Below are 27,018 nucleotides of genomic sequence, written 5' to 3' on the forward strand. Positions count from 1 at the left end.
TCCCCACCCCCACCCTCCTCTAGCTTATCTCTCCACGCTTCAGGCTCTCTGCCTTTATTCCTGATGAAGGGCTTTTGCCTGAAACGTCGATTTTGCCTGTCCTCGGATGCTGCCTGAATTGCTGTGCTCTTCCAGCACCACTGATCCCTATCCTCGTACGACCTATTCTCCATTCCAGGCAACATCCTGGTAAATCTCCTCTGCACCCTCTCCAAAGCTTCCACATCTTTCCTAAAATAAGGCGACCAGATCTGCACACAGTACTCCAAATGTGGCCTTACAAAGGTCCTATACAGCTGCAACATCACCTCACAACTCTTGAATTCAATCCCTCTGCTAATGAATGCTAATACACCATAGGCCTTCTTACAAGCTCTATCCACCTGAGTGGCAACTTTCAAAGATCTATGAACACAGACCCCAAGATCCCTCTGCTCCTCCACCTTACTAAGAAACCTATCGTTAACCCTGTATTTCACATCCTTATTTGTCCTTCCAAAATGGACAACCTCACACTTGATAGGGTTGAACTCCATCTGCCACTCCTCAGCCCAGCTCTGCATCATATCATGATACATCGGCATCAGGCAAATGCACGTCACATCAATGAACACTGGTACATGACAAGTATCAGCTTCTAAGAACCCTTACGGCACACTTTCAACATACTTTTGCACTTCAGTGCTGCACCTTTTGCTGCAATGACAATTATCATTGTAATGTTGCAGCAAGGACATTTTGTGGTCTGGGACATGCACCCAGCATTTGAACTGAGTCGACTGCATTTCCAGGCTGTCCACTTATTCTCTTGGTGTTCATTTACTTTGAGAATACCAATTGCTCACAGCATCCCTGCTTTGACTTACAAGGTCAAGCCAGTTGTGGGTATATGAGAGATAATCAAAGTTTGTGAGAAGATTTGTAGCTCGGGTGCTCGTTGTTGTGGTTCTGTTCACCGAGCTGGGAATTTGTGTTGCAGACGTTTCATCCCCTGTCTAGGTGACATCGTCAGTGCTTGGGAGTCTCCTGTGAAGCGCTTCTGTGATCTTTCCTCCGGCATTTGTAGTGGTTTGAATCTGCCACTTCCGGTTGTCAGTTCTAGCTGTCCGTTGCAGTGGTCGGTATATTCGGTCCAGATCGATGTGCTAATTGATTGAACAGATTCAATCAATAAGCACATCGATCTGGACCCAATATACCGACCACTGCAACAGACAGCTTGAACTGACAACCGGAAGTGGCAGATTCAAACCACTACAAATGCCGGAGGAAAGATCACAGAAGCGCTTCACAGGAGGCTCCCAAGCACTGAGGATGTCACCTAGACAGGGGACAAAATGTCTGCAACACAAATTCCCAGCTTGGCGAACAGAACCACAACATATGAGAGATAACTTGTTGAAAATAGATTGGGAAATGAGACTGAAGGAAGGCACTGTGGGAATTCAGGAAATTGTCAGGTTTGTCAGCAGGCTTCAGCCAAGTTAGGGAAATAATCCTCAATCAGGGGATCCCAGTGCAGCAAGTCAAGAAAAGCCTCTGACACCAGCTCAGGGGCTTGGACACAGTCAGTCAGCTGATCGGGATAGTCAGAATCAGAGTTTTTCATCATAAGTGTTGGAGAGCCAAATATCGACTGCCCACTGCATGCCTTTACTCTTTCTGTCCTACTGTGGGCTTTTGTCCTCCTGGAATGAAATAAAAAGACACAGGTACAAGGTAGATGAAAGCGTGGCACAGCTGTTACTTTTGATGCATGTGTAAAGTGTCCCAAGCAAGTGAGGAGGCAGCGCAAAGGGCATGTGGAGTTAGTGATGTCGGCAGATGGGGTGAGTGACAATGACTGAGGGAAAATGTTGCAGGCAATAGCGAGTGATAGAGCACGAGCCTTGATGGGAGATGAGTTGAGTAGCAGAGATTGAGTGACTGTGAGATATTGAAAAGAAGATGGTAATTCTTAGTTGGCAGAATAGAAAAGGTCATCAATCTCTTTCCTGTATTGCTGTATATAGTTCTAGGTGGCTAAATTGCACTGACTTTAGTTGCTACCTTAGACTAGGCTGCCATGGTCACATGTCGTGACATCATCTACCTGTCTGCCTCTGCACGACCATATCCACCAGGACCTCCATATCCCTGTCCACAAAGTGGGGCCTCAATTTTCCCTTCTCTGCACTGCAGGACAACTCCAGGCTAACAGTGCTTGTGTGGGTACACAATGACTTTTTAAAAATAGCTCTGCAAACAGGGCTGTCAGGCTATCCTGGGATTTCCCAGCATTAGTGAATAGCGCCAGCTATAGTGAGTGGTAAAATGGAGCTTGAATTGGATGCTATAGGGGTGGGATAGGTTTGGTAAGATGCAGCGAGAGAACTTTCCAGGCCTCAAAGAAAGAAACCCTCCAGGAAACTCAACAAAACTGACACTTAGCCAAAAAAAGCACAAGATTCAGTTCTCAGTCTTCTGAGCTGTAGGCAGTGTGATAATTCTAGAAACCTATAAGAATGCAGGACATAAAGACATCTTCCAAACAGACAAGGAGTTTTTCTTTCCTCTCAGTTTCAAATTACACTTTCCCCTTCTGATGTGCCTAGAACACCAAGCTTGAAGTAAAGTGGTTTGTATTAAATAATCGGTTATTTTTTAATAAAGTGAGTAGCAGATGCTGATTTTACATGTTTTACTTATTACTTAATAGATAATAAAGGCTGCACACAAGTTGAACATTATGACTCAAGAGTTTACCAATCTTTATTGGTTCTATATAAAGTCTGACCAGACCATAGGACTGCTCTCTCTTAGACAGGTGATGGTTTAACCTAAGAGTCATCCCACCTCAGGCAAAGGGAAAGGATGAGAGGACAGTCTGTCATAGTAATCTCAGTTGAAGTGGGAATTGAAGCCATGCTACTGGCATCTTTCGGCATCACAAATCAGCTGTCCAGTTAACTGAGCTAACTGATACTCTCATGCACAAACAAAACTCTTTGATTTTCTTTATCTGCATAGGACCTTTTCTGCAGAACACGTAATGATTGCAACTTCTGGAAAATATGTAAAACATAGTTTATCTCACTAGATTAAGCTGTGATCATTCATCACTGGCACAAAGAGTTCAAATTCAGAGTGATAAGAGGGAAACCTCTTCATCTGCTACATATCTCAAAAAAAATGTTTTTGGAGCAATCTCGGTGCTCTCATAGGTTTGGAACCGCAGCACAAACTGTTCTTAATCACCACCTGCCCTTAAACAGAACAAAATTACAGAGCATATATTAAGCTAGCTGCTGTGGGAGATGGAAAAGCATTACATGTTTGCAGGAGTGATCATTCTTTTGATGCTGGTGATGAGAACGTTGGGAGTTAATTCTTCCTGCAGCTGCTGGACTCTTGGAACGAGAACTATGTTCCATTCCTTTGTAGTAACATCTCTTAGAACAATTAAAAAAAACTAGAACTTTTTTTGTGACTTTCACTCATTGCATTATACTGGTGAAAAAGTAGAAAAAGCTGTCAGGTTAATGTTTACGTACTTGTTCAGATGTGGGTTCTAATAGCCGAGAGAGTGTTGACAGTATGCTCACTAAAAGCTGTGCTTCCTTGCTGTTAAAATCTTCTTCATCCCCACTCAGTTGTGTCATAAGGGATCTCTGACAGCAAATGGATCAGAACAAACATCTCTTAATGTGAACAATAGAGGAGTACTGCATGCACATAATCAGAAACATAAAACATATTTCTTGTAGACTGCTGCAGGCATTCAGTTAATGATAATGAAAGACCATCAGCTCTGTTTTAAAAGCAGTACCAAGCATAAGAAACTTACCTGGAACTGTCTGATGTGGAAGGCTGCTTTCTCTGTAACATTGATGTCCTCCTGTTCTCCTTCACCATCACTCACCACATCTAAAAATATAACACACAAATATTTACCACCATTTTTCTCTTCTGAAGAGTTAGCATTTCCACAGGCACCTTGCCATATTCGACAGTCTTCAAAGAATCTGATGGATGCATCAAGTACTCACAGATCAGTTAGTTTTGGTAAGCTGCAAAGTAACAATGATTCCCCCAAATCTCCCAGGAGAAGTAGGGTTCAGGTTGGATAAAAAGTAAAACTATTCATCTCTCTTCGATCAAGTAGGTTGACTGCAGGACAGTTCCCTCCACATTGTTCCAATAGCATGCTTCAGTCTCAAGCACAGAAGAACCCCCGCCCCCCCCACCCCAGCACTGCATTCTTGTTCATTAAAAGGGAGATTCAATTTAGTCTTGTACCTATTGGTATTTGGACCCCATCCTTGCTTCTTCTGTTTTTTTTTAAATTCCTGCTCATATCCCACACCATTTCTAATTATCCAACCTTAGTTTATACAAAATGAGCTCCAATTTTCTTTCTTCCCGGAGAGAAGAAAGGATACTGCAAGAAGTAGTAAAGGCAAATATCAACTTGTTCTGGATAGTGGCTTAAAATCAGTGTTTCCTTTCACATCAGTGGCCAGTCAAAGAATTTTAGGGTTCAGTGTGAGAAGAGAAGGAAAGGAAAAATATATCAAACCAACACAATTGTTCCAATGTTCTTACATATTAGAAATCACAAAGCTTTTTGTGCATGAAAGGCATTTCAAATGGGACTGTTAAAGATTAGCAATCAACAACATAATTGAATAAAATGAGGCAGATGTTTTTTCAGCAATTTTGTTCATGGTCTAATTTTTGAAGTGGCTCAAATACACAGACTATGAAATTCATATTTGTGCTATTTCTGGGTTATTGAAATTATATACTCAACAATTACCGAATTGAGAATAGTATGGAAGTGTTTCCGACAGCCGTAACTGGCACTTTTGACCAGAATTCAAAGTGAAGTTTCCTTTCTCACATAACCAAGTTTTAGTTCATAACCAAAAGATATAGGAGGAGAATTAAGCAATTCAGCCCATCAAGCCTGCTCCACCATTCAAGCATGGCCAATATGGTTCTCAATCCCATTCTGCTGCCTTCTCCCCTTACTTATCAAGAACCTATCCATCTCTGACTGAAAGACACTCAATGTTTTAGCCTCCACAGCCTCTGCTGCAATGTGTTCTGTTGATTCACCACCGTCGCTGAAGAAATTTCTCCTCACCCCAGTTCTAAAGAGTTGCCCCTTTACCTGATGCTATACTGTCAGGTCTGAGTCTCTCCTACTAGTGGAAACATCTTTTTCACATCTATTCTATCCAGGCCTCTCAGTATTTTATAGGTTTATTTAATGGGACACACAGCCCGATGAAATTGGTAAAAATAGGCCACCAAACAGGTAATTTAGGAACAGGAAAACATTACACATTTACAAGCACTTCTATGGAATCACAGTAAACAACTACAGTGTATTTACAACTTTAAAAGAAGTCAGGAGAGCTCGACAAAAAGAACGAACTCACACTTATGCAGAATCTTGTATGAATCAAATTTCGCAAGGTATTAACCTAACAAATTATTCTGAAATGCTGTCACTATAGCCATTCTGTGAACAAGATGCCAAAAACAGCAATTAGATTAATAATCTGTTGAGCATTTTCGATAGTGTTAAGTGTTGGTTGAGGGACGAAACTGATCAAGACAATTCCCTGATCTTCTTTCTTTTTAATGCAGCCATGGAATGTTCCTGACTATCTGCTGTGTTAACAGTGTTTTGATTTAACATTTTATCTAAAACACAGTATTACACAGAAGTGTTATTTAGATTATATGATCGAATATAGTGTAGATGTATAAGTTTCTAGTACAGAGGAGAGACCATTTTCAATTGAACCAAGTGAAAAATACAACACTTTTGAATTAATCAAAGCTGAATGCTGATGTTTCAGACATTTTAACATTAATGAGCCATTTCATAAATGAAATATTAAGCATATTCCACTGGGATACAACATTAAAAGAACCTGACTGGATGTTGAAGGCTCATGACATTCTAATTTGGGTGATTCAATCAGTCTCACTCAATATTTGAAAGCTGTAATCCATGTGCAACCTATGATATTCTCCTCACATGTCAAGCAATTTAAATCATGCCAACTAACCTACTGCACTGAAGAACTGTGAGATCTTGTTCTGATATCTGTGCTGCACCATGTTAAATATGCGTAGTAATCCCTCCAGACACAGTAACGAAATAGTCCTTCCTTTCTCTTTCTTTCCAGATTCCTCCACTGCTGATGGGATCGAAGTGTATCTCCACAGCAGAACACTGGAAAACAACAAATAGATGTTGGCGATGATACGAATCGCTTTAGAACTCAACAAACAAAATTTTTTAATTTGCTTGTATCAGCTATGAATTTATAGAATCGATTACCTAGTAGACAATCGAAAAGTATATTTAATTCTCAATAAGATCAGAAAGTGCAAGAATTACATAACATGCCTAGCAGCATTTAGGAGAGAAAAATAAGTACATTTTAGGTGCAATCCTCAAATGGAATCTACCGCAGCAAAACCTCTTTTCCCTTCCAAATGTTAGCTGAACTGCTGTGCGCTTGCTGGATTCTCTGTTTTTATTTGAGACTTATAATATCCATTGCTTTTCCTGTCTTTAACACTGGTAGAAATTAAAGAATTTTGACAAGATAATTCTAATATTTTGAAATACTTAATACATTATGATGTGATATGTTTTTGTAAATGTACGAATATGTTGTCTTACCGAGTGATCTCACATAGATACTTGAATATTTTCTCAGCATTTTGGCCATCTGGTCCATCTGTCTGCCCTGTCTCCTCAAGTTGTTGTATTTTCTGCAAGGCCACACTTACTGCATAACGCATAAATTCATTACTTGAACGCAGCACAGACAAACTCTCTTCATGGCTCTGAGCATTATCCCTTGAAGAAGTGAGGAATAGGTAATCACTTCTTTTAGAAAGTTATAACACATTTTGTCAATTCAAACTTTTATGACCGACATTCATAGATTTTAAAGACAGAAGTATCAAAGGATTTGTGGCAAAGACAGGTTCTTGGAGTTGACACACAGATCAGCCATTATCTATCTGAAAGATGAAACATAGTTGTGGGGCTGATTAAATAAACCCTGTACCAATTTTGCAGACTTTTGTCAAAGATTGGTAGATATCATAAACACCGAAAGAAGTTTTGAGATGAAAAACAAAAACAGATTAATTTCTGATGCTCCAGCACTATCCTTACAGACCCTTGCAATGCTACAAATGACCTTCACACCTTTGAGTAGTACTCCGAGAAAGTATAGTTAGCCCAGATTCCTCTTTCTGATCACCACCTGTAAACAGTGAAAGCTGGAAACTGAACACATGATGCCAATCAAATATAGGATCTGTCTGTAATCCCCTCCATTGATGAGCAGTCTTACTACCTCAGCTCACAAAATACAAATGGTCATTTAAGCAAAGTTCAAGAGGGCTAACGCACACGTAAATCCCGACAAAGGCCACAGCCTTTGGGACATGAAAGGAAGCTGATTGGAACAACTTGGAATACTTACAGCTCTTCAAATTTATAAATTGCAATGAGAGAGAGTCAAGTTGCTGTGTACACACAGATTATCCTTTCCTTTCAGCAACTTGCTGAGAGAAACAATAGCTTTAATAACTATTTTTCTAAAGAAGTGAATGACATATTTCAATTGAAAAGAAAATTGTCCTGCTAGCACAAGAACCAGGGAGCTGGGACATCAGTGAAATATTTGGAGATAAAAGCCTTTTCATATCAAATACAGTAAGCTGCACTCAGAGGCATCTTCACATTTTCTAAATATAGGCAACAAAATCGTGACTTGTAGGATTTTAACAAAATGGGAGTTAAAAAAAATGATACAGATGCATTTGCAGTAATATGAATAAAAATGGTGGACATGTACAGATTGAATAGCATCCAAAAGAAAGACACATTTTCAGATTGAGCTCTCCTATTATATTTTCTTCTTCTGAAATGCTAATGAACCTGATATGCATCTTCAATGTTTTCAGATTTCCAACTTTCCTTTTCTTCCCCCCAAATTATTCTTCAGCATCAGAATTTCTACACCAGTATATTGATTAAGATTTGCCTTTCAATCAAAAGTAACATAATTGAGATTTTTTTCAAAGCACACATAGACTACGTTTATGGACACCACTGCATCAGTTCCAAATATTCAGGTTTCACAAAGCCAGTAGCAGCATCAAAATAACTTCTAAATTTAGTAGTCAATGGCAAGTTCACTTAATTGCATCAACAACTAACACCATTAATGCTGTATCAAATTTTAAAAAAGTGGAGATGCTTCTTACTTGCACTAAAAACAGAGAAGGAAGAACTCAACAAAAGTGCTTATAATTTGCTCCTTCTAAAAAAAAAACCATGAAATTTGTGTATTTTCTGGTAGTCTTACCTGTTAAACTACGTAACAGACAATTCACTTTAAAAATTTGGGGAGGCGGTGATACGGTGATGATAGCACTGGACCATAATCCAGAATGCCAGACTATTATTCCGAGGACATGGGTGGAAATGCCACCACGGCAAATAGTAAAACTTGAATTCAATTAAAAACTTGGGATATAAAAAAGCTCCTAAAGGCGACCACTTCGACTGTCATAAATAAAACTCAGCTGGTTCCTTAATGTCTTTTAGGGAAGGAACTTTGCTCATCTTATCTGGTTTGACTTACATGTGACACCAGACCCACAACAGCGTAGTGGGCTCTTAAATGCTGCCTGACCAAATAGTATGTGCAATAAATGTTGACCTTGCCAATCACAACCAAATGCCATGAATAAATTTTAAAAAGCTACATTTGTGAAGCACACCAAGATACTTCTAATGGTAGGGTTCAAATCAGCAGGCAAGTCTTTAATACCTGAAAAGTGCAGTCAGTAAGCAGGAGACAAAACTGAAGCTGAGAAGACTCCTGGCAGTTTTATTTGATGAGGGTGACTTGCCTTTCCCAGATTTCTCTTTCAATAGGTCTGAAAGCTTGTGGTAACGGTTGAAAAGGCTTATGATGTTTTCAAATTGATTCAGGCTACAAAAAGATGGAAATAATTTCAATCTTTTCCCATATTAAACATAATTTACGAGTTAAACAATTTAAAATACCCAAGAAGGGATTATACAAGAGGTTTGGGAGACAATAAAGCTTTAAACATTTACTCAGACAACACAGAAAGAAGAAATATTCTTCCTTGTCAGACATGCTAAAAGTTTGCTCCTCTGCAATTTTACTGTAAAGTATAGTTGGTGTAAACAGATATGAATCAATTGTTAAAGTGTGCAACTGTAGAACTGACTGAGCCAGTGTATAAGATAAACATAGAGAAATCAACCAACTACCATACTGCAGAATCATAATGCCACATTTTAATAAGGAGGATCTCAATTCCATTTAAATTTTCCTGTAATCCTTTCCCCAAGTAGAAATTAGGGCCCCTCAAAGATTAGAATTCTTACAGTATGGAGACATGCCCTTCGGCCCAACAAGTCCACACCGACCTTCCGAAGGGTAACCCACCCAGACCCATTCCCCCGAATGATGCATCTAACACAATGGGCAATTTAGCATGGCCAATTCACCTGACCTGCACATCTTTGGATTGTGGGAGGAAACCGGAGCACCCGGGGGAAACCCACGCAGACACGGGGAGAAGGTGCAAACTCCACATAGTCACCCGAGGCGGGAATTGTCCCTGGCGCTGTGAGGCAGCAGTGCTAACTGCTGAGCCACTGTGCCGCCCGTAAGCTCAGCAAGGCGGCCTTTATGTAGAGCCGCAGGAGATGGGGGAGATACTAAACGAGTATTTTGCATCAGTGTTTCCTGTGGAAAAGGATACAGAAGATATAGAATGTAGGGAAATATATGGTGACATCTTGAAAAATGCCCATATTTCAGACGAGGATGTGCTGGATGTCTTGAAATGCAGAAAAGTGGATAAATCCCCAGGACCTGATTAGGTGTACCCTAGAACTCTGTGGGAAGCTGGGGAAGTGACTGCCGGGCCCCTTGCTGAGATATTTGTATCATTGATAGTAACAGGTGAGGTGCCGGAAGACTGGAGGTTGGCTAACATGGTGCCACTGTTTAAGGGCGGTAAGGACAACTCAAGGAATTATAGACCAGTGAGCCGAACATCGGTGGTGGGCAAGTTCTTGGAGGGAATCCTGTATTTGGAATGGCAAGGACTGATTAGGGATAGTTAACATGGCTTTGTGCATGGGAAATCACGTCTCACAAACATGATTGAGCTTTTTGAAGAAGTAACAAAGACGATTGATGAGGACAGAGCAGTGGATGTGATGTATCTGGACTTCAGTAAGGCCAATCAAGTCTACGCCGACTCTCTGAAGAGCAACCCGCCCAGACTCCACCGGCCTACATTTATCCCTGACTAACACTATGGGCAACTTAACATGGCCAATTCACCTAACTTGCACATCTTTGAACTGCGGGAGGAAACCGGAGTACCGGGAGGAAACACCTGGAGAATGTGCAAGCTCCACACAGACAGTCGTCAGAGGCAGGAATTGAACCCGGGCCCCTGGCGCTGTGAGGCAGCAGTGCTAACCACTCAGCCACCATGCTGCTCCCCAAGAGAATACCTACCATGTGGAAGCAGAGTCTAGATCAGAGTGGTGCTAGAAAAGCACAGCAAGTCAGGCAGCATCTGAGGAGAAGGAAAAATCAATGTTTTGGACAAAAGCTCTTCATCAGGAATAGAGGCAGAGTGCCTGCAGAGTGGAGAGCTCTCATTTATCTTTCCACTTTGCAGGCACCCTATTCCTGAGAAAGAGCTTTTGCACGAAAGGTCGATTTTCCTTCTCCTCGGATGCTGACTGACCTGCTGTGCTTTTCCAGCACCACTCTAGTCTAGACTCTGATTTCCAGCATCTGCAGCCCTTGTTTTTATCATGTGGAAGCAGGCCATTCAGCCCAACAATTCCACACCAACTCTCCAATAAGCATCCCACCCAGGCTCAGTGCCCTTACCTTATTTCTATAACCCTGCATTTCCCATGATTAATCCACCTAACCTGTAGACTGGGCAATTTAGTATGACCAATCCACCTAACCTGCACATCTTTGGACACGGGGAGAACATGCAAAGTCCACGCAGACAGCCACCAGAGGCTGGAATCGAACCTGGGTCCCTGGTGCTGTGAGGCAGCAGTGATAACCACTGAGCCATTGTCTGGCCATATTGTAGGCATCAGCAGGCTTTTGGAAAATTAATTGGTGGCATGGAAGCATCTCTGGCAATACCAGCATTTGTTGCCCACTTGAACTTCTGCCGTCCTTGTGTTTTATGCATCAAACAGTGTTTTTAGGTGGAGGAGATATCAATGAATTGTTACAAGATATCAATGAATTGTGTAAACCATAGACAGTTTCCCCATCCTTAGCTTGCAGATGTTGGGGCCCATCACCACCAATTCTGAAAGGCAGATTCATTAAAAACAGACCAATAAACAAATCTGGTACCTTTCTACTCTAAACAGCTCAGTATCATGTCATAGACAATATTTACTAATGGAGACTTTCTGAACATTCTGATGATACACAAATTATTTAAAAGATCAAACAACAGAAAGCTACATGCTGATTTGTAGGATTAAGGAACAATCTACTATCAACACTGAAATTCAAAGTATTTCACAGAATGTAGAAGCATGGTGTGTTATGTTAGAACAGTATAAATCATTAGTTAGGCCACAACTAGAGTATTGCTGACAATTCTGAGCAGTGCATTACAAGAAGAGTATGATTATTCTAAAGTGGGAACAGAGGAGATTTACAAAGATTAGGCCAGCAATGAATAATCTTAGTTATGAGGCAAGATTGAACAGGTTGGGACTCTTTTTTTTGAACACAGAAAGCAGAAGAGAGATTTAAATTAGGTGTATAAAATAATGAAGAACCTAGAATGAGTGGATTGCAGAAAGGTGAATGACTGGGCCATATGTTAAGTTATTTGAGGGAGAAATAAAAAAAATTATCCATAGCCTGGTGAGGGTCTGGAACTCTGTCTGGAAGGGTGGTAGTGGCAGAAAGCATAAATGCATTTTGAAAATTATTCTGATATGCATCTGAGTGTTGCAACCTACCGAGCTACAAACTAAGAGCTGGGAAGTCGGATCTTTTTGGCTAGAATGGACACGGTACGCTAAATCTCCTTAAATGTTGTCACTTTTTTCTCTGCAAATACAGTCTTAAACACTTGTACATTGTACAAAACATACAAAAACATTCTGTAATGTGCACTTTGGCGGTTTAATTGCTTTATAATCTGGTCAAAATTTATAAAATGACACATTTATATTCATGCTTCACAAAGGTTATTGAGCTCAATATAAAGGAGTCCCTTTCATAGAACTCACCGTACTTCTCAATCCCTCCTCTCTAGATGCAAAACTCTGTGCCGTCTGAAGTTCCATTTCAGGACTTGACAAATCAACTTAGTCTGAAATTTCATTGCACTGCTCAGGCAGTATTGCATTCTTAGTGTTACCTTTGGGAGAAATGATAAGCCATTGCTCACTCCCTCCACTCCACTAGTTCAGGTTTTTTCTCCCGGAGTGGTGTACCAAAGGTACATCAATTGATTATTCAAGGGATTCTAAAAATTTGCAAAACATCTGTCACCTTTGTCTACAGCTTCTATATTTCAAACTAATTAACAATATGGTAGCACTGTATTATACTTTTCAGAAATACAGTAGAGTATTTAAGTACAGTACCTGTAGTTGCTTGTTATGAAATTATGCTCCATCAAAACTTCATAGACTCCCAATACCAGGGCAGCATAGATGTTATTTTTAATGCCAACATTGGACATTAGTGAAAAATCTGCTGATTTATCCTAAAAATGGGAAAATAAAAAGCATTTGTTGATATTTTGCATAAGAAATTACAGGCAAAATTAAAACACATAGAACTGGAAGCATTCTCCAAAAATTATTAGAAAATTGGTTTGGAAATAGAAGATTATGAAATGGAATAGGCATTCTCAGATTGGATGGAGTGACAATGGTAGTCCCTATCTCTACATGTGACCAAGATTTAATAACAAAATCATGCATATCTAAGTTTGCAGATGAAAAAAGCTCGGAACATAGTAAATTGTGAAGAAGGGGAAGAGAAATTAGAAATGAACATACATAAATGTCAGCTGCATCAACGTGACAAAGCATAGTGGTGGGGTGGGAAGAAGAGGAGGACAGTGATAGAGTGGTAAGGAAAGGAGTTTCAGGACTTTAACACTGTCACAAAGAAGGCAAGGAGATATAGTTCTATGTCAGGATGATGTGTGGCTTGAATAGGAACTTGCAACTGGTGATGTTCCTTTATAGCTGCTGCCCTTATCCTTCTAAGTGGTAGACACCATGGGTTTGGAAGGTGAAGTTGAATGAACGATGGAAGGTTGTTGCAATGCAACTTACAGATGGTACACACTGCTGTTTCTATGCATTATTGATTGAGGGAGTGAATGTTTAAGGTGTTGGATGATGTCAAGTACCTGCTTTGCCTTGGGTAATGTTCTACTTCTCAAGTGCTGTTAGAGCTGCAGTCAGGACAAACAAGTGGTCAGTATTTGTACCTTGTAGAGGGTGGACAGGCTTTGGGGAGTCGGGCGTGGAGTTCCTCACTGCAGAATTCCTTGCACCAAAAGCAAGCTTGTACTGTCATTGAATTAAAACAATCAAAGGCTAATGGGAGGTACAGACTTTGAAGAGGCATTGCTACTGGAATGACAGACAAGATCTCAAATTGAAAACGTGTTCAGTTTTGGATGTCTTGGCATTGAAAGATTCAGACATTGAAGAAAGGACTGTATTGATTTTTTTGATATTTTAACAGGAAATCAGGGACTGAGTTATATTGTGAGACTGAATAAATACAGATAATATTTCCTGGAGGTGATGAGGTTAACCAGTGTTTAATCAAAATAATTAAAATATTAAGTTGAACTGACAGTGCACATAGGAAACAACATTTCTACTCTGGGAATCCAGAACAATCTTAAAATTTGAACTGCACCAGAAGCGAATTCTGGAGCCTTATTACACTGTATTTTGTAGACAAAACTTTAATGAAGTGCTTAAAATAGAAGTTGATAATTCATAGGTATTTATGACATAAAGTATATATTTTGCAATAAACATCTGGGAAGTAAGGGACATAAAATGAGAGAGAATTGGCATTAAAAAGGCAGTTGTCAGGGTTAATGATTGAGTTGTCTACTCCTGTTCAGACTTATATATAGGTAGCATCGATCGGCTGCTCATCAGAAGTCACAGCATGAACTGGAAATTTACCAGGTAATATTTATCTGTATGGATAAATGTAAATGGGTCAAATAATATTTGCTTTGGAAATTGAATTTTTTTTTGAAAAAGGAGCTTTATTAAATAAAGAAGAATGAAGGGAGATCAAATTGAGGTATTCAAGATGATAAAAAGATGTGAAGCCGATGCTTCCTTTTGTGGGTCATTCTAGGACAAGAGGTGATAGTCTTAAGATAAGGGGCAGCAAATCTAAAATAGAGTGGAGGAGGAACTACTTCTCCCAAAGAGTTATGATTCTCTGGAATTCACTACTCCAGAGTGCAGTGGATGCTGGGACTGTGAGTAAATTCAAGGAGGAGTTAGACAGAGTTTTAGTTGGTAATGGGTTGAAGGGATATGGAGAGAAGGCAAGAAAATGGGGGTGAGGAGCACATCTGGCGAAAGTGAGGACTGCAGACGCTGGAGATTAGTGTCAAGATTAGAGTAGTGCTGGAAAATCACAGCAGGTCAGACAGCATCCGAGGAGCAGGAAAATTGACATTTCGGGCAAAAGCCCTTCATCTAGAGTAGCATATCAGCCATAATTGAATGGCGGAGCAGACTCAATGGCCAAATGATCCTATATCTTGTGAACTTATGAATAAATGTGTGTAGAAACTATAATAGGGATTCCCTCAATTGATCCACTAGCACATCAATGCATAACAAACCTGTGTAAATCAACTAACTTCAAGGTTCATTTTTGTTTTGCTTCAGTCTGAATTAGATTGTACATTCACAAATCTAGACTTCGAACAATTGGAAAACGTTGATCCAGATTATAAAATGCATCTCATAATTGCTACAATTTGATGGTCCATCAAGATATCTGATCAAACACAGGTTCAACAGAAACTGATTTAAAATAGGGTGAAATGGGAAGTTAATGATATTCTACATAATCTAACTGCACATTTCAAGCAAGAAATTCAGCCCAAATAACTGTTACAAATATTCAAGGTAATGAAGAGGAACCAAATGAAATGTGAACGCAGTGCACTAAAACTTGTAAACGTTACCAGTTCAAAGTCTTCCAGTTCACTCTTAATCATTCTTCGAGTGATTGAATCCAGTTGTTTTTCCAAGTCATGTTGAAAACTATCTTCATCATCGTCATCATCAATATCATTGTCATGGCGACGGTGTGATAAGGACTGTTTATACCAGGCCAAGCAATTCTGGATACAAGACAGAAGATGTGCCTTTTCCCAAAAGGAAAATATCAGAATTGGTTAACTACTGGGGTGACAGGAAATGAATCAAATCTTTAAAAATACATTTGAATTTAATTTATAAAAACTCCACGTCACATTTTTCAGGAAAATACCAATTATATGCTTAAAAGAGAACTTATGAAAAGTTATAATACAAAAATCGATGGAGAAAATCAGCAGGCCTGGCAGCATTTATGGACAAAAGTTACATTTCAGGTCCAGTGACCCTTCTTCATTTCATTTAGAATAGAATAACCTTTATTGTCACCTGCACTCGAATGTGTGCAGTGAAAAGTTTGAAATGTCGCCTCTTTGCGCCATCTTAAATACAGGGTCTTTCAGTGTTGTTACTGAATTGCAATAGATAAAAAATGCTAGCATAAGAATACAGAGTTTAAAAAGTCCAGAATGATAATAAAAAGTGTCTTTAAAGTATTCAAGTTTTAGTCCTCCTTTCACTCCATGCCTGCTAGTTTTCAGAATACGAGGCCTTGTTGTCTCTATGCACTGTCCTCCATGACTCACTCCCCTGGCCAGCCACGCTCGCTCTGCACCTGTTTCAGGCTCTAGACCACAACTTGCTTCCGGGACTCAGCCCGCGATCACTGTGCTCCGCCTCTGGCTTGCGACTCACTTCCAGGACTCAGCCCACGATCACTGTGCTCCGCGTCTGGCCTGCTACTCACTACCGGGAGTCAGCCCACGATCACTGTGCTCTGCCTCTGGCCTGTGACTCAGCCCACGATCACTGTGATCCACCTCTGACCTGCGACTCATCTCCTGCGCCAAGCTGGACTCGGACTCTGTTCTCCATTTCCTCCAGCTGGCGAATTTAAGAAATTAAAAGTGGGGCAGAGGCAAAAGAAATACTGCAGCTGGACGGAAAAAATGAGAAAAGGAACTGGCGATCAGGGGAGCTCCAGTTGGAGTGTCATACTCTGCCGTCATCTTAATGTGAAAAGCAGCGACTGTTTTTCAGACAAACATTAAAGCTCATTTGCTGGTAGCAAAGTTTCAAGGACTGCATTTAAATGTTAATCAACTAATCTTTTCAATAGTACTCTTTGAGGCAGAAATAACAAAGGACATTCGGTTCATTTACAAACTTCAATGGGATCTTAAACTTCAACCTAAGCAACATCAACAACAGGGTGTTACCACTGACAAGAAACTGAACTGGATTAGGTATATAAATACTTTGGCCACAAGAGCAGGTCAGAGGCTAAGAATCCTGCAGCGAGTAACTCACCCCTTAACTCTCCAGAGACTGTTCAGCATCTACAAAGCACAAGTCAAGTCTGTGCGCAAACAAGACCCCAATCTTCCTGTAGTCAGTCATTTTAACTGTGTCTTGCTCGCATGCCCGTCCTCAGCATGCTGCAGTGTTCCAGTGAATCCCAGAGCAAACTGGAGGAACAACATCTCATCTCCAGGCTAGGCACTTTACAGTCTTCTGGACTTAATATTGAGCTCAACACCTTCAAATTATGAACTAACTCCCATTTCATCCCTTTCTTTTAGCTTTAGTTGTTACATTCTCTGTCACTATATCCATCCCACAATACCCAACCCCCAACCCAGTGGCACTGTCTACTCTTTCAAGTATGTCAGGCAGCATCTGAGGAGCAGGAGAGTCGACCTTTCCAGTATAAGCTCTTCATCAGGAATGTGGGGCTGGAAAAGCACAGCGGGTCAGGCAGCACCTGAGGAGCAGGAGAGTCGACATTACGAGCATAACCTCTTTATCAGGAATGCTCCTTGGATGCTGCCTGACCAGCTGTGCTTTTCAAGCCCCACATTCCTGATGAAGAGGTTATACTGGAAACGTCAACTCTCCTGCTCCTCAGATGCTGCCTGTGCTTTTCCAGGGCCACACTTTTTGACTCTGATATCCAGCAGCTGTAGTCCTCACTTTCTCCTGCTCTTTCAAGTTTGGCAGTTCGACACATCATTGGATAAAAGCAAATTACTGCAGATGCTGGAATCTGAAACCAAAAGAGAAAATGCTGGAAAATTTCAGCACGTCTGGCAGCATCTGTAAGGACAGAAAAGAGCTGACATTTCGAGTCTAACTGACCCTTTGTCAAAGCCCTGCCAGCTTTGACAAAGGATCAGTTGGACTCGAAACGTCAGCTCTTTTCTCTCCTTACAGATGCTGCCAGACCTGCTGAGATTTTCCAGCATTTTCTCTCTTTGGGTTCGACACACCATTATTTTGCCATTCTCACATTCTGATCACTTAATCTGAACTTTCAACATCTTTTCTCCATTAGCACTTTATACCCGAACACTCCTGTCCCCCCAACTATAATATGATTGCCAATCCTCCATTCTGATGAATAGTCATCTAGACTTGAAAGGTTGGCTTGCTCTCTCTCCATGGATGCTGGCTACCTGCTGTGATCGGCAGCATTTGTTGTTTTCAGTACAAATCAGGGGTGTGATAGACTACTCTCCATTTTTTCAGATGAGAGCAGCTGCAACAACATTATAACATATGATACCAGGACAGTATAGCCTACTTGACTGGCATCACATCCAACATCTTCAACATCCACCAACAACTACAGTAATAGCAGTGCGTACCACCTACGAAATGGACTACAGAAATTCACCAAAGCAGCATGGATGAGTTGGATCAAAGGGTCAGTTTCTGTGCTGTATAATGTTATGACTCCTTCGGCAGTACCTTCCAACCTAGGGCCACTACCATCTATAAAGACAAGGGTAGCTGAAACATGGGATCATCTGCAAGTGCCTTTCCAAGCCAACTACCATCCTAACTTCAAATTATATTGCCGTTCCTTCACTGTCCCTGTATCAAATTCCTGAAACTCCCTCCCTAACAGAATTGTAGGTGCAGTTACACCAAATGAATTGCAGTGGTTCAGGAAGGCTGTACGCCATCACCTTGTTAACAGCCATTAGGGATGTGTAGTAAATGCTGGCCATGCTAGTGAGGCCCTCATTCCTGAATGAATTAAAAAAAGCTCACTCACTGGAACAAGCAGAAAATGCTTCAATTTGCTACATAACCAAGAGTGATAATGTAATACTCTCTCATTAAAGCATGAGGGAAGCCAGCCTAAATTAATGTCGAAACACAAAGCCTCTTGAATTACAGGCCTGCCAACTGACCCTACAAATGTGAAAAATCATGATTACTGTACAAGACACTTTCCTACAGTACATACTTAAATGAGTACACTCACTTGTTTCTTTTTCTTTCTGTACCTGTCATCAAGTTTCTTGGTTGGATATAAATATAATGCATTAGTGCTGCCTCATTAAACAAGCAACCAATGGTTCAATTTTCACATGTAAGATTTGACAGCCAGCAGAAAATGATTGAACCCAGGTTACTTAGCAATGGGCTCAGCCATGTGTTGTCTTCAACAGGCATCTCCACATGCCTTTTACAACTGGGGATGAATGGTGGTGAGTCACTGGATCAGAATCAAATATCCTGTTAAATTCCTCTTTTCTCTACTTCAGGAAAACAGAGGTCAGCTGTAGCATCCTTACCACTTTCAACTTAGGCCAGCAGACTTGGACTGAGAGCAGATCTTGGAACCTTCCAGATATATATGGCTCATCCTACACAGAGGTTAACTTAGCTCATGCATCAGATTAGCATTTTACTCAACCTTTGGGTACAAAATCACGCAAATCTTCACAGTCCAACAAAGCCATTTCTCAATGCATCAGTAAAATACATAAATTCTTAAGTTTAATCATAAATGATTTGATTACCAGGGGCTCCTGGAGATAGATCTGGCTTCCCTGAGTAGTAATACATCCTTCCAGCTTGAGAGGTGGTAGTAGGTCCTCCTCCACTTCATAAAATCGTTTTAGCTGAGGAATGATCAGAAATGTTATAGCAGTACATGTTAGTTTTTAGGTAATGATTGATGTCATGTTACCCTATCATTTAGTAATCAAGATAACGGTTGAATGCAAAGGCAGCATCATATGCAATTGAATATGGAACATTTTCAAATGTGCTAGAGTGCCTACAATTTGAAATTGTAACTGGAGAGACCTGTGGTTGGTGTGAGAATTGGAGAATTAAATACCATTAGTGCAACAATAGGCATTTTTGGATGTTGGAACAATCTATAATGAGAGCTGTCACACACATCTCATCCATGTTTCATCTGAGCTGGGAGTATTTAATGAAAGTGTAGGAGGATTTCTACTCTGCATCCAGCCCAGCTGTACCTTAATATTGTGCACCTGATCTGGAAACTTCTCCAAATCCCAGCATTGCTTTCTTTCATTTACAAGTGGTCTAGTTATAATTCACATCAGCGCACACTATTATGTCCCAACATGTGTTTTTAATTGCACATCCCCAGAGTAATGTGCCCTAAGAAAGATACAAACCAAATATTACTGGGATATTAGGAGGAAGAGGAGGAAACCAATTTAATTATTGAAATTAAACAACATTAAAGGGGTGCTTCAGATATACACCTTGAAAAAATGGTAGAGAAAATGGACAAAGCAGTATAGCAGCTTGCTATGTCTTTGCTTCTATAAATTCTGGCAGAGCCTGCAGAAACAAGGATGCTTAACATTTATATATCAGTGATTATGCCTCAGCCGGAGAACTGTACTGGGCATCACACATTCTCAAAAGAATGCCCAGGCCTTAAAAAGGACAATCAAGGGATTTATCAGTGACATCAAGGATGAAGGGTTTCACAGAGAGACAAAAGAAGTTGGAAATCATTCTTTTTATAATAAGGAAGGCTGAGAATGAATGAACAGTGTTAGAGAGTCACCGAATGAGGCCATTCAGTCCATCAGCAGGAAAAGTACACGTAAATGAAAAACTGTTTTCACCAGTAGAAGAGTTGATAACCAGAAAACTCATATTTAAGATAAGTGTTAAGGCTATAACAAGGGTAATGAGAGTTATTTTCTAATGTGGTGCATTATAATGATTTCGAATGCACCATCTCAAAAGGAGAGTGCATATGACATCAGTATTTACTTTGAAAAAGGAATTGATATATGTTCAATATATAATATGCGAAAAAGAACTTATGGTGAAAGATCAAGGAGTAGGGATACCTGGGAAGTTCTTTTAAAATTTCAGCACAGGTACAGTGGTCTATATGGACTACATCTCTTGAAGAGAAACATATCTTTCAAAAATTTAACCAACTAATTTGTCCAATGCATTATCTTGTCAAAACTATTATTTATCTACATCCTGACACTGACCTGTGAAAGCAGTGTTTGTAAGATGGTATGTGCCAGCTGTGAATTTCGACGCAGAACATCAAACAAGCCCTATTAAAAATAGTAGAGGGAACCAGTTAAGCAAACTATGAAACATCAACTTTTTAGCCTGGTCAAAGACAGAATTAAAGTAATGACAGAAATATAGTCAGTAACAGCTATCAACAATTCTCCTAGATGAACGTAATGTTCACAAAGTACCCAGCACAGAGAGCACAGTTTTCTTTGATGATCAGTCCCCTTTCAAAGATGAAAGAAATAGGAAATCACAGTCTCTTAACTACAGTCCCATAAAAAAAATGAGAATTGAATCAGTTAGTTCCAATTTCCCATGCTACTTGAAATTTTAAAAAGCTTTTATGCTGACATAAAAAGTGAAGAGGAGAATGTGATGCTCAATAAGAAAACTTCTCTTTAGAAGTATTGGTAGTGAGTGCTAACTGTAGTTATAGAGATCAAATTTGACATACTACAAGAATAGCTTTTAACGTCAATACCTCATAGAGCATGAGCCTAACATCAACTTGCTGGCTAAGACAGCGCCTCAGGCTGCCTAAGATCTCCAAACAAAGCGCTTCATTAGCAGAGGCATTGTAACGCATATGCACATCCACTTGTACCTGAACAATGACAACATAAAAAAATAATATTTTAGCATTGCTCCCAACTTAACAAAGATCAGATTGTCTTCACACTTGGTCCCAGACTTAATTATTTTAATAAAACAATGAAGTCAACCTAAATGATAATCTCAGTACATTCCTCAATGGCAACTAGCCTGCAGACCTCAATACTTTACAGACTATTGGCCAAATCGGCGGCACGGTGGCTCAGTGGTTAGCACTGTTGCCTCACAGCGCCAGAGACCCGGGTTCAATTCCCGCCTCAGGCGACTGACCATGTGGAGTTTGCACATTCTCCCCGTGTCTGCATGGGGTTCCTCCCACAGTCCAAACAAAGATGTGCAGGTTAGGTGAATTGGCCAAGCTAAATTGCCCGAAGTGTTAGGTGAAGGGATGAAATGTAGGGGAATGGGTCTGGGTGGGTTGCGCTTCGGCAGGTCGGTGTGGACTTGTTGGACTGAAGGGCCTGTTTCCACATTGTAAGTAATCTAATCTAAAAAAAAAACAGCCACAGATTGGAATAATTCCACTAGATGGCAGGCTAATTCTTAAATTCAACTGACTCCTTAGCTCAAAGTGTTTGAGGGTTCACATGTTGTGCACAAATACAGATCCACTTTCAGGTTTAAGTTTTCTTTTAAGGAAAGCTGCTCATTACAAACAGCATATTAACCATATGCTGTTACGAACAGCATACTGGACCAGATTTTAAGAAATCAAATTTAAAACTAAGACAAGACACCTAACCCCCTAAGGGGTTGGAATATATAATTTGACAAAATTTACATGGCTACAATAGATATAATTGGAAAGAATGAATACAGGTGAGATACCTGACTGGCCGTGAGAGCTTGCGTGCACTGACTGGAAGCCAGACTTCCCAATACTTTAAAATTCTTCAGCAGCAACAGAAAGCCAGCCACTGCTGACTTTCGGGAGTCCAAGTGGCTGAATAAAAGCAGAAGAAAGTGTAGATGAACATGAATAGTACTGTAAATACGCCAGATCAAAGCTTCAAACGTGTTGTGGTTTGTCCAGTGAAATAATCCTTTTTTAAAAAATGTTGTGCCCTCGCAAATGCACTTTCATTTTAGCTTGATTAATGGTGTAACTTTCCCCCCTATCCCCACACAGTCATAAAGCATCAATAAGCTGCCACGATGCAGTGATTTGCAGATGTTTGGAAGGTGCTAACCAGGTCCACAATAAATCCTACGAAGAAGTCAGAAGTGATGAGCGTTAAGGTCACATTGATCAGACAGTGACCGGCAAGGTTGTGAACTAGAGGACTTCCATGACCAGTTCGCTTATGTCTGTGATGATCTGTGTAGAGAATCAGTCACTTGGCACTGGTAGCTGTATTTTTGGAAAACTCAACATGGAGGGTATTGCCTTTGAATTCTTCCTGCCCTTGTTCCTCTCCTGAGCCCTCCTCATGCCTAAGATTCTACTCTTCCACGACAGGGTGTTACTCCTCATTGCCACTGGGCCAAAAACTAGATAGTCTCATGGTCCCATTGCCAACAGCTTCCTTTTTTTTAAATGGGCAAATGACTGCTCAACTTCCCTAGTATAGAAGCAAAATACCTTAGATGCTGGAAACCTGAAATAAACACAGAAAATGCTTGAGAAACTCAGCAGGTTTGGCAGCGTCAATAGAGAGAGAAAAACAGAGTTAACATTTCAAGACTAATATTTGTTCCCTGCTCTGGCATGAAAGGAAAACCATCTCCAAACCCTTTCCTTATACACCATGGCTGATATCAATGTACTGTGGTAAACAGGGAACGGTGTCAGGAAATTAGTATGCCAGCTGGCATAACTACTTTGGAGCCCCATCCCAGTGGAATCTGAAAACATTCTCCAATATTAGCAGTTCCAGTTCAGGTAAGACAGTTGCAAAATAAACTTCCCTGGTCTGAACTCAGCCATCATCTCAAAATACCAAGCCTATTGCAGAAGTATGGCATCTAACCCTTTCCGATCAAGCTCCCTCACTTTGGCCTGAATGATTATCTGTAGCATTTGAGCTAACTGAGAGAGTTGGGCCAATGCCACAAGCAACCAGGATCAAGACAGTCCAAAGATTTTCACACACTACTAGTGCAATTAAATCCAAAAGTACAGTTGGATCTGACCAACCCCATTTCCCTCCTTGATCGTTAATTGCATTGCATTTAATAGAGTCATAAGAACTGTTTGCTAATGTCATTTACAGTTTGAAAACTTGACTTGAGTTCCGTTGGAGGTAACAGTTTAATTCCTGCTCCTGATTGCTGTAGGTTTACCATTACAAAAATAAAGCGAGGACAGATTTGGGTTCAGCTGTGATGGCCTGCAGTCCGCAGGCTTGGTAATAACACTCTCAAAAGTCAACCTATACACAATGAATGATGACTTGGAGAGTTTCCAAATGTTTATTGAAATCCATAAAATAATCTGATCAAGGATCAGTTGTGAGGAAGGGTCACTGGACTCGAAATGTTAACTTGGATTCTTCTTCACAAATGCTGAGCTTTTCTAACAATTTCTGTTTTTGTTTCTGATTAAGGATCAATTCTTTTAGCAGCGAATAAAAGGTGAAACGTGTGAAATAAATAAGTCCAGACTACTAAAAATCTGCCATTAACTCACAGTAACCTCCCAAAGTGATTCAAATCCCTTGAAATGGTTGCTACCTAACAAGTTACATGAAGGCAACATTAGTCTGCTAAACTAACAAGAAATAGCTTCATAAAGTGCAACAGAACCTAACACTTTTGTATATTTCTATTGAGAACAAAAAATCATTAAGAGAGTTCACCTGGAAAACATGGCTTTCCTCAGAACCAGAATTAACGAATCTTTCATGGACATACTGACTTTCAGCAGTGGCTTAAAAACAAAAACCATGGTAACTTATTAAAATATCTACTGGGAAATATGCAAACACAATTTTAAAACACTTGAATAATGTTGGGCTTCACATCACATTAATCTTTGGCTCAAATTTAGGCTGTCCCACTGATTGAGTTTTGTATTTTGTCACGGTCCCAGATCAAACCAACAAATCACCTATCTATCTGATTAGAGACCAGCAAACCTTTAATTTTAAAGTAGGCAAAATGTGTAATCCAAAGAATTTAATAGGAGAACAAAGACACAAGATTCCATGGTTTGAAGAAATAATATACTTTAAAACAGTAATACCATCTATAATACATGTATAACTTATTTCTAACACCCATAATTAACATGTGGTAAACATGAATAATATACTGTGAACAAACGACCCACAGATCACATCAAATGGCAAATGCAATCAGGATATATCCCACAATTTGTCAGCAACTCCCTCAGATGCTAATGCTATGTTAATACTGCTGGGTCATCAAATCTCTGTTCTAGTTGATCACCCTCCTGTCTTGGGCCCATGCATCCCTAGACTCAGAAAACCACAATCCAGTACTTAATTACAATCACAACTCCAGCATTTCATCAACAGTTATCTTCACCAATTAAGAATTATTCCTGGGTTTTTCCCTGAGCTCTAATCTTGCTCAGTTATATGATTTACTGTTGTTTTACTACTAACTTACTTACTCACATCTGGGCTTGTGGCAAAATTAGAATAACTATCTCAAGACATGTCAACAGGGCAGCACAGTGGCTCAGTGTTTAGCATTGCTGTTTCACATCACCATGGACATAGGTTCAATTCCAGCCTCTCACGAATGTCTGTGTGGAGTTTGCAGATTCTCCCTGTCTGCATGAGTTTACTAAAGGTGCCCCAGTTTCCTCCCACAGTCCAAAGATGTGCAGGTTAGGTGGATTGGCCATGCTAAATTGCCTGTAGTGTCCAGGGATGTGTACAGGCAAGGTGCATTAGCCATGGGAAATGCAGGGTCCCAGGGATGGGGTGCGTCTAGGTGGGATGCTCTTTGGAGGGTGGTGTGAACTTGGTGGGCCAAATGGCCTCTTTCCATACTGTAGGGATTCTATGATTCAGCAACTGACTGACGTAGTCATACACACAGAATCATACCTTACAGATAACGTCCCAGATACTGCCATCACCATCCCAGGATATGTACTGTCCCACTGGCAGGCCAGACCAGGCACAGTAGTATACAATCAGGAGGGAGTTGCCCTGGGATTTGTCAAATTGACTCTCGACCTTGTAATGAATCATGGTTTCAGATTAAACACGGACAAGGAAACCTCCTGCTGATTACCAAGTACTGTCCTCCCTCAGCTGATGAATCAGTACTCCTCCATGTTGAACAACACTTGGAGGAAGCGTTGAGGATGGCAAGGGCACAAAATATACTCCAGGTTGGGGAGTTCAGCGTCCATCACCACGAATAGCTCGGCAGGAGCACTACTGATCCAACTGGTCAGACCCTAAAGGACATAGCGCAGGACAGGGTTTGGGGCAAAGGGTGAGGGAACCAACAAGAGGGAAAAACATACTTGACCTCATCCTTACCAAGCTGCCAGCTACAGATGCATCTGTCCATGCCAGTACTGGTAGGAGTGACCACTGCACAGCCCTTGTGAAGAACAAGTCACATTGAGGACATCCTCAATCATGTTGTGTGGCACTATCACCATGCTAATTGAACAAATCTAAAGACTCAAGACTGGGCATCTATGAGGGGCCGTGGGCCATCAACAGCAGCAGAATTGCACTCCAGCACAATCTACAACCTCATGGCCTGGCACATCCCCAACTCAAGCCAAGGGATCAAGTCTGGTTCAAAAGAGTGCAGGACAGCATGCCAGGAACAGCACCAGGTACACCTAAAAATGAATTGTCAATCTGGTTAAGCTCCTATACAAGATTACTTGCATGCCAAACAGCATAAACAGCAAATGATAGGCAGAGCTAAGAAATCCAACAACCAACTGATCAAATTTAGGCTGTATAGTCTTGACACATCCAATTGTGAAATGTCATGGACAATTAAACTACTCATTGGAGGAGGAAGCTCCACATATATCCTCATCCTCAGTGATGGAAGAGACTAATACTCAGGATAATGCTGAAGCAGCAATCTTCAGCCAGAGGTGCCAAATGGATGATCCATCTTGGTCCCCTCCAGTGATCCCCAGCATGACAGATGCAAGTCTTCAGCCAATTCTATTCACTTCATGTTTTAAATCGTGACTAGAAAATTACACAGACTTGATAGAAACAATTCACAGTTTCACAGTATTAGAAAGGCTGACAAAACAGATGGAACAAAACATTTTACCTGCACTGCCTTTAGTAGTCCCTGGACTGTGCTAAGGGGCAAGTAGGACAAGTGGTCAAATGCCTCTATCACCTTGGAGGAAGAGTCCAGGAGAATGAGGGGAGCTGAGATTACAATATCAGATAGCAAGTCTGAGAAAAGATAAGAAAATAAAGATTACATTTGTTCAAGGGAGTCTCCATATTGCAACCAGATTGGAAAAACAAACTATTAATAGGCAATCTGTACACCCAGATCAGCCACCTCCTTAGCAAAACTTAAAATAATTTGAGTTGGAGATAACTTTATGGAATTAACAGATAAATTTTGCAGAATGCCAGTGAAACTCAGATTAGCAATGTACTCTCAAATGCTGCAAAGAGTTCAAAGAAAAA

The 27,018-nt window shown here is 40.5% G+C and overlaps 1 protein-coding gene across 3 annotated transcripts in view; it reads right to left on the reverse strand.

The window, feature by feature from the left end:
• The window catches only part of fanci (FA complementation group I), an 81,816-nt gene that overhangs the window by 28,107 nt on the left and 26,691 nt on the right, over positions 1–27,018 (reverse strand). For all 3 annotated transcript variants that reach the window (XM_043677265.1, XM_043677263.1, XM_043677264.1), the window contains exons 16-28: positions 26,645–26,775; positions 24,211–24,281; positions 22,241–22,355; positions 21,282–21,404; positions 20,767–20,835; positions 19,288–19,389; positions 15,340–15,522; positions 12,734–12,855; positions 8,862–9,026; positions 6,689–6,868; positions 6,066–6,232; positions 3,827–3,906; positions 3,534–3,650 (exon numbers count right to left, since the gene is read on the reverse strand). In XM_043677265.1, the coding sequence (XP_043533200.1) occupies positions 3,534–3,650; positions 3,827–3,906; positions 6,066–6,232; positions 6,689–6,868; positions 8,862–9,026; positions 12,734–12,855; positions 15,340–15,522; positions 19,288–19,389; positions 20,767–20,835; positions 21,282–21,404; positions 22,241–22,355; positions 24,211–24,281; positions 26,645–26,775 (1,625 nt within the window). The remainder of the gene's footprint in view (positions 1–3,533; positions 3,651–3,826; positions 3,907–6,065; positions 6,233–6,688; positions 6,869–8,861; positions 9,027–12,733; positions 12,856–15,339; positions 15,523–19,287; positions 19,390–20,766; positions 20,836–21,281; positions 21,405–22,240; positions 22,356–24,210; positions 24,282–26,644; positions 26,776–27,018) is intronic.

The sequence above is a fragment of the Chiloscyllium plagiosum genome, chromosome 36 (assembly GCF_004010195.1).
Source record: "Chiloscyllium plagiosum isolate BGI_BamShark_2017 chromosome 36, ASM401019v2, whole genome shotgun sequence".
Classification (NCBI taxonomy): domain Eukaryota; kingdom Metazoa; phylum Chordata; class Chondrichthyes; order Orectolobiformes; family Hemiscylliidae; genus Chiloscyllium; species Chiloscyllium plagiosum.